Here is an 8,502-nt window from a genome sequence, read left to right on the forward strand (position 1 = left end):
TATATAAATGTCTAGACTAGGGAAACCAATATAGACAGAAAGTAGATTGTTTGCCAGGGGCTGGTAAAGAGTGAGGAATAAGGAGTTACTGCTTTAATGGGTAAAGGGTTTCTTTTGGAGGTTATGAAACTGTTCTGGAATCAGAAGTGATAGCGTCACAGCATTGTGAATGTATTAAAATACACTGAATTGCAGAGCACCTGGGTGGCTCAGTCAGTTAAGCATCCGAATCTTGATCTCAGCTCAGACCGTGATCTCAGGGTTGTCAGTTCAAACCCTGTGTTGGGCCCCACGCTGAGTGTAGAGCCTACTTAAAAACAAAACAAAACACTGAATTGTACACTTAAAAATGGATGGCCAGAATGGTGAATTTTATGTTATGTGGGCTTTACCTTACCAATAAAATGAAAAGAAAACAAAAACTCAAATTCCCAACCACGGCTGTCAATAGCCGAGAATAACTTACTGGCTAAAAATGAACCCAAAACAAAACAGAAACACTAAACAGGAAGAGAGAAAAACAAATTATAAAAAGATTTAACAATGTAATAATTGGTATACTGGAGTCACACTGAAGAGCCAAGAAAAGACATGCCCGGGCTTTCAGTGTTCATGTGGTCCACATCTCCGTCATTGAAGATTACCTGGCTCTGCTAGGTGGAACAATTGGACATATCGGTGTTTCAGAGCTAAAGATAATTACGGAAGAAGTATAAAATCATGGCACTTAGACAGACATGAACACATGTTGAAAAAATTTGTTTATCATATGAGCAAATTGGCAGATATTGTTAACTAGTTCACAAGAGAATCCAAAGAAGAGACGCAGGAATATTGATCAGAAATAGTGAGAGGAATGTATAAATGGAGGCAAAATTGGTTTGATTACTGTGTGAGAGGGGGATGAACTGAGCCTGCCCTGGAGGTCATGCATGTCTGTCACTGACCTACAATTTAAAAAGGGACAAAAGAGATTTTGAAGACAATGTAAGGCTGGAATACCTGGAGTGGTGTCCTATAGCCAAGGAAAAAAATTCACTGAAACAAATCTTTTGCTAGAATACTGCAGTCAAGTAGAATGTTCAAGTTCCCTCATAAAGAGGGTCCAGTGCAGTCAACAGGGAGACCAGGTTTCTGTCATGGATGTTTCCAGGCCAGTCCTGAGCAGGGCACAGTGACATCAGCGACACCAGTGACATCATAATGTCGGAGGTGTCATATAAGCAGCTCCCTGACCAGTGAGGGGCACACTTGGTAGGAGTCGGCGCCGACATCCTGCCACCCTCGGGCCAGCGGGACGGTCAGGCCGGGCCGATCGGGTTCCAACCCAGCACGCGGCATGTCTGGGAGGCGCCGCCGTCGGCACCGTCGCAGACGGAGGAGGCACGCGGAGTCCCGCTCCAGGAGAGCCGAGCTGCAATTCCCGGTCAGCCGCGTGGAGCGTCTCCTGCGAGAGTGTCGCTACGCCCCGCGCCTGAGCGCGTCCACCCCGGTCTTCCTGACCGCCGTTCTCGAGTACCTGACGGCCAACATCCTGGAGCTGGCGGGCAAGGAGGCTCTGGACAGCCACAAGATGCGCATCACCCCGGAGCACGTGCAGCGAGCCCTGGGCAGCAACCAGCACCTCAAGGGTCTCCTCGAGAACACCACCTCCCCTCGGGTGGATGGGATGCCCCGAGTTCGGAAGTGGTGATGCCCGCGCCCCCTCGTCCGGACCCCGAAGCCGCCCACAGATGAGGGAGGCCTGGCCTTGTGTCTGCACGTGACATTAAAGGAGTTAACTCCAGGGCCGTGCCTCTGACCGGTGTCTGTTTCTGTCACTCGGAGGTAGCCGGAGGTGTCTGTCAGACATCCGGGAGGAGACCTCCCACGGGGAGTGGAGGGTGGACAGGGCGATCTGTGTGGGATGCTGGACTCGGGCATTTCGGGGAGCGGTTTCGCTGGGGACAGTGCGGGAAGCGGCCCTGAGGGAGTAGCGGGTCAGGGGGAAGAGACTTCCTCACTGGCGCTGAGCCAGTCCAGGCTTGTGAGGCCAGGAGGCTGGCGGGGTGGGGGTGGCTCTCCCAGGCATGTTGAATGCCCAGAAGGAGGGTGGGGGCTGAAGACCACGACTGAGGTGCCACAGGCCTTATTCCTGAGCGGAGACCATGTGGAAGCCAGGAGGTGATGGCAGTGGGGGTGGGTGGAGAGGGTGGCATAGCAGCCGACACGCACTTAACGGGCCAGGGCTTCGCATGAAGATTGAGGAGCGACGGGGAAACCATGAAGAGGTACACGTAGAAGGAACTATGCTCAGGTTGATTTGATGGCCTTATACCCCGCCTCATTCCAAAAACGGGCTCGAGGTAGGGATTATTAGCTAGTGCTGCGGTACTCTGTGGAGTATATCCTTCTGCCCTCTCTCGCGGACACTGGTCACCCGTATAGTACTATGAAAGGTAGCATCTGGCCTCAGACATGCGATCCTAGACGTTCTTTTTAAAAGCCATTTGTTGATGTTTCTCTATTTTGAGAGAGAGCATACAGGGAAGGGGCTGAACGAGAGGGAGAGGGAGAATCCCAAGGGAGCTCCCTACCACCGGCGCAGAGCCCGATGCGGGGCTCGATCCCAGGAACTGTGAGATCATGACCTGAGCCAAAACCAACAGGCAGACCCTTGACTGAGCCTCCCAGGTGTCCCAATCCTATGAAGTTCTTAATGGTTATTGTTAATAGATTTATTTAGAAATATAGTCCATTATAAACTCCTGTAGTAATCTCATTCTCCATGAAACACCTAACCCGTCTACGGTCATATACTTGATGGAGCAACATAGAGTTATCAGTGGCTGAATACGTGTTTGGAGAGGTACAAGTGTGTTCCGTGTAAGTTCTGTCCCAAGTGCTGGACTCGGGAGGACGTACAGTTCTTACAAAGACTCTTGTGGTGTTTTGGGTTAAAAAGAGTTGTCACGTCAAGTGTTCTGGCAGTCTTTCCCCTTCCTGTGACTGTCAACATTTAATATTTTCTCCGGTTCATCATGTGCTCAAGGCCCCCCCAGCCCACCCGCCCCCCCCCCCCCCCCCCCGCAGCCCCCTGGACTGTCACAGAGGGCTGGTCAGAGGTTGCCTAGGCAGCGTCGACAAAGGGATCAGAGGAGCTGGGTTGGCCATCCCAGTTCACCACTTTGTGGCCATGTGATCTGGGACACTCCTCTGTTGCCTCTGAAAAGCACTTTCCCGTGTGAAATGGGGATAATAAGGGTTCCCCCATCTTTGGATTTTTGCAAAGATTAAGTCATTGTGTGCCTGTCAACTGGCGCATAGCACAGCGCCCGGCACAGGCTGCGCCCTGAGTGCGTAGCTGCACGTGTCTCCCTTTCTGTAGACCACATGCTTAGGCGTGCTTCCCCAGGTGCCCCTGGCCTGGATCTCACGCGATGGCCGGGGGCCTGGGCCACTGGCTGTGAGACCGCAGCCTGCTGAACCTTGGGGAGAGACAGAGTGCCACGCAGAGGAAGCAGCCAGAGGTACACCCAGGAACCAGACAGGCCTCAGCCTGGTTTCCTCTCTGCTCCCCTCTGCCTGGGGACTCACCCTCTCTCTGCTTCCTGCCACCATCTTTTAAAGTGTGGAGTTGGCTTAGCCTTTACCTACTTCATAGGAGTGTCCTGACAATAATAGTGTCAGGGTTGTGTTTAGAGCTGATTTGAATATGTGCTCGTACAAATCCAAGAAACTTTTCTTGCTCCACAATGCCATTCAACCAAACAGTTACAGAAACCTCACTGTCAAGATGTCTGCCTTTCCAAGTTGTGATTTATTGTAGAGAGCCAGGAAGCCCTCTTTGCCTTAGCCAAGCTCAACTGTTACCCCTGTGTTCATTTGAGTAGCAAGCAGGTATTTCTCTCTCTCTCTCTCTCTCTCTCTGTCTGTCTGTCTGTCTCGCAGTTGCAGGTGGAGATTCGCCTTCACCTGGTTACAGGATAGCAGCCACATTGCCACCTCATCCCTGAAGTTGAGTTTCTTTGTGACCAGGTAATGGTTTCTCATATTTCAGTGTCCTTCAGCCAACAGGGACTGCCTCCAGGGTGGGTCATGCCAGAGAATCAGTCATTATGCTAAGATCTTGATATGTTGATTAAATAGCTGTCTGATTTTTAGAAGCAGTTGATTTGGCTCATGGCTTTGGCTTGTTTTAGCACAAAATAGTCTCCTGGGTATTTCACCAGAAGGCACAGCAGAGGAATTCTTTGAAGGCTGGAGATGTGAGAGTAGATGGATAATCCATGTCTGGTTAGGAGACCTGTGTGGTCAGGTGGTAACCTTACAGTCCATGCAGTAGTCCACACTAATGGTCTCTGTGACACCTGTAGGGAGCCAGACTTCCTGGGCTCCTTCAGACTATCCAGCATCCAAGGTGGAATTTGGAGGTGGAGCTTCAGTGACTTCGTGTTGGCAAGCCATCTTCAGTCACAGGGGCTTTGGACAATCGGGCAGAGCACTACTGCCATCCCTTTAAGAACTGTGCTTCAGCTGTGCTTGTGGATTTCACAGGAAACATGGGGGCCAGGGCCAGTACAGGATGGGTGTAAATGCAGCCCCTGCCAAATCCCCCTTCTACACGTGCACAGGAATCCTCCACTCAGGGGAGGCAGGTGGAGAGGGTGAATCACTGCCTTTGGGAAAGAATGAACCACCAAGTTTAGGTTCTTTGTGCATTTCAAAAAAATTGGAGGTGTGGGATGTTGAGGAAGGATCAGCTCTTGCTTGGGCCCTGGATTGAGGACACCATTGATGACCAGTGCCCTGTTGGGAATGGGAAACTAAAAACGGAGTGAGTAGGGACAGGGGCTGGGCTGGGAGGGGCGTGTAGCTGCCACACTAGGTCTGGAATCAAAAAGTGTATCAGGGCAAGGTGGAGTCAGACACAGGTCAGCACAGTAGAAAACATAATGTGTGAGAAGAGATGAGCCCAAGAGTTGAGTCTGGGGGGAAACCTGGAGGGTTGTGTGGGCTCGGGCATAGCATGAGCACAAGGCATGCGTATTAGGCCAGTCTTCCACTGAGAAAAACTTTAGGGACAGAGGTGTTTTTTATTTTTAATGTTTATTTATTTATTTTGAGAGAGAGGATGTACTACCCGGGAAGGGACAGAGAGAGAGAGGGAGAGAGAGAATCCCAAGCAGGGTCTGCAGTGTCAGCACAGAGACTGACACGGAGCTCAAACTCATAAACTGTGAGATCATGACCTGAGCTGAAACCAAGAGTCAGACACTGAACTGACTGAGCCACCAAGGCACGCCGGGAACAGAGACGTTTGAAGGCCCAGGCTCCTTTGGTCCCTGAATCTGACAGATTCTATAGGATGTGGCCAGAGGGAGACCACTGACTTTTCAGAAAGGGCCTTTGGAGCCCCAAAATAGAATTCAAGAATAACATGACTATCTATGAATCATTTATACAGCATTTCAGTAAATCATTTCTAAAGCATAAATTATAAAAAGGCAGTTCACAGGCTTAATCTGGACAGCAGATGGGTTTGGTAGTCCTACACAGATGTTTTAAAAGAGAATCAATTAGCTGCTAACATTTAATAATCAAGAACTTTTTACCTAAATAAAGCACTTGTCAGAGGGTGCATTGGGGGAGGTGCAGTAAGCCTCGCTGAGAATAAGCCGGAAGTGCACGGTCCTGGAAGCCTGTATCCAGGTTAGGTGAGGAGTCATCAGGATGTCCACAAGTGGAGGATGCAGCAACTCTAGGACAGGCCTCAGAAGGTGGTGCATGTGTGCAAGGTGCAGCCATCCTAGGGCCTGATAGATTAGAAGGTGCTTGGGAAGAGGGAGAAACCAGCCTAGAGGAGGATTGGGCAGGAGTTGCATGAATGGAGGAAACATCCAGCCTGTGGTAAGACCTAGAAGGTTGTGCATGGTTGAAAGGAGCATCTGGCCTAGAGGAGGATTCTTGGCTGTGCATGGATAGAGGGAAACCAGCCTGGTGAAGGAACCAGCAACAGGTATGGCATTGGTGGGTGTAGCCAACCTAGGAGATGACCCTACAAGAGGCCCTTGAGTGGGGGGTGTACGTAACCTTGGGTGAGGCTTGACAGGAAGTGCAAGGGAGGAAAAGGTATTCAGACTAGGGAAGGACTCAGAAGGACCTAAATGGTAGATGAACACCTGCCTTAGGAGAAGACACCGAAGGTGGTACATGGAAAGAGGTAGCACTTAGTCTATGGCAGGACTGGACAGGAGGTGCATGGGTGAAATTAAAAGCCATTTTAGGGGAGTATCATGTAAGATGTACATAAGTGGAGGATTCAAACAGCCTGGGAGAGTATTCAGCAAGAGCTGTAGAGGTGGAGGGTACAGACAGGAATAGGGGAGGATCTGACTGGGCGTGTGTGGCTGGTAGGAGCATTCAGCCTAGGGGAGTACTGGGCCGGAGGCTTATGAGTGGTAGGCTGTGATAACTTAATAACTGTTTTTGATATTCTGTAATTGATGATTTGGCATCATGAAGTCATTGAGCTATTCTAACAGCCCGATATTTTCTACATCTCCATCATCCCAGTGTTACCCTGAGCATGAAGTCATCTTATAAACCCTCCAGCCACTCACTAGCTTCAATGTGTTTTGCTTCCTGCCTAGTAGGCGATGTCTTCACCTAGTTACTTCTCACTGATGGAGTAATAAAGGTCCCAATTCCACTTGATCCGTCTGTCTGCATCTCCCTTCAAGTGAGCCCGTGTGACTTGCCGGGCCTTCTGCCTTCTGGGGAACTGTGAGTAATAAGCTGTTCTTTGAAAGGCAATTGTTTCTTATGACTGTAATCTTACTTTATGTGATTAAACAAATCTTGGGTACATTTGGAAACCGTTGGTGCAGTGAGCAGGGTGTCTGATGACAGATGGGGATGATGTGCCTCCAGGTTTACTAAACGAATTCAACAGACAGCAAATACCGTGGGAAGGCACTGCTGGCTGGCTGTTGGCTGCTTGTCCTTTAGTGGCCATCACACTGTGTTGTGTCTTTCTGGTATTGCAGTGGCTCTGCAATCTAAATTTTAGCAGAGCTCAAAAAGCTTAGTCCTCTCCAAGTGGTTGTCTAGCTTAGGGTGCTGTAGTCTGAGCAAGGTGGTCCCCATCTGGCTCCTTAAGTGTTTACAATGCACCTAATCTAAGGAAGAGAACCTAGGGCAGTTGGCCATTGCACTGTGTGAAGGTCCTTGCAAAGAAACAGGAGGTGGTTACCTCCCTCCTGATATAGGTGGTTCTGATCCACTGAACCTCCACTAGGAGTGAAGTCTTTAGGAACTACTCAACTAAAATCATCTTCCTTCCTTATAGGTGGTAGGCATACTGGCCTGACTTGTAGCAGATAACTGCTCACCTAGAGATATCCTTACACTGAAGAGACCTGCTGACCAGTGATGTGGTCCACTCTTTTTACAGAGTCTGTGGCTCCCTGCTCACATTTTTGGGTTGGTCCCAAACCCCTTTGCTATTTTGTCTGTCTTGTTGCTGTATTGCACTTTGTCTCTGAACCCTGTGGGTTATAAGAGTTTGTATTCTTAGAGGCCCTTGGCACAATATTTAATGAAAAAATGGAAGGACAGGGAACATCTAGTTCCAGCATCTCCAAAACTCCTGATGATGTATTCACTTTAATTAATACTTGTAGAATACTACAAGGGCACTCTTAAGTGGTCCTTAACACCTTAGTATGTCATCACTCCAAGTGCTTTGATTTTAGAAACAAAGCATAAGAACAAATCAGGAAGTGCCACATTTGACTTCTTAGAGGTGAATGTTGACCCCTTGGAGTTCGACTATGATATCTTAGAAAGGGAGGCTGATAGCAAACCATTGCTGCAGGTATTTCTTGTAAATACCCAACGGATTAAAACTGTGGGGAGTGAACAGGAAATTGAGACAGAGACTCACAATTTTACAAGGCCAAATGTATAAACCACCTTACAGGACTTTGTACAGAGAGAATTCAGGAAAAGTGGGCATACTATGTTCTAAAGATCTTTACTACTGTCTCCAAGCTCTGGCTTATGGTCCAAGAAATGAGACAATTAGTGGGAAGAACCCAGGACTCCTAATGCTAATGTTCTCTGAGAAGTTTTTACCTAGGTTTAGACTGCTCCCTATGTGCCCTGGCTCAACTTGTACGTTAACTCAGTATACCTATCAAACAGCTGAAAGTGACACTTATGAGGTCAGTCAGAGCAGCCCCCTAGACAATTGCTATGCTGGGTGAGCCCCTTCTATTATTACACTGAATTTTTATGGCCTGGGAATGGGCTCACCCTAGCATAGCCACAATCTCTGCTCATGCTCATGATAAATGACAACAGCAAGAGAAGGCCAAAACATTATTACTCAAGATTGGCATGGTTCAATGGGTTTATTGTTTTGTAGAAAACCCTGATCCTGCAGATAATGAAGTGATTTCATACCCAGAGTCTGTGCTCCTTGACCCAGAATCCAAGGAACTTTTCCTCAGTAGGGCC

General features: G+C 48.8%; 1 protein-coding gene across 1 annotated transcript; it reads left to right on the plus strand.

Moving 5' to 3' along the window:
• The first annotated feature begins 1,139 nt into the window (after positions 1 to 1,139).
• LOC106989769 (histone H2A-beta, sperm-like) lies at positions 1,140 to 1,801 on the plus strand. Its single transcript, XM_015088236.3, has one exon. The coding sequence runs from the start codon at positions 1,340 to 1,342 to the stop codon at positions 1,691 to 1,693; it is 354 nt and encodes a 117-aa protein (XP_014943722.2). The 5' UTR covers positions 1,140 to 1,339; the 3' UTR covers positions 1,694 to 1,801.
• The last annotated feature ends 6,701 nt before the right edge of the window (positions 1,802 to 8,502 follow it).

Source organism: Acinonyx jubatus, chromosome X (genome assembly GCF_027475565.1).
Source record: "Acinonyx jubatus isolate Ajub_Pintada_27869175 chromosome X, VMU_Ajub_asm_v1.0, whole genome shotgun sequence".
NCBI lineage: Eukaryota > Metazoa > Chordata > Mammalia > Carnivora > Felidae > Acinonyx > Acinonyx jubatus.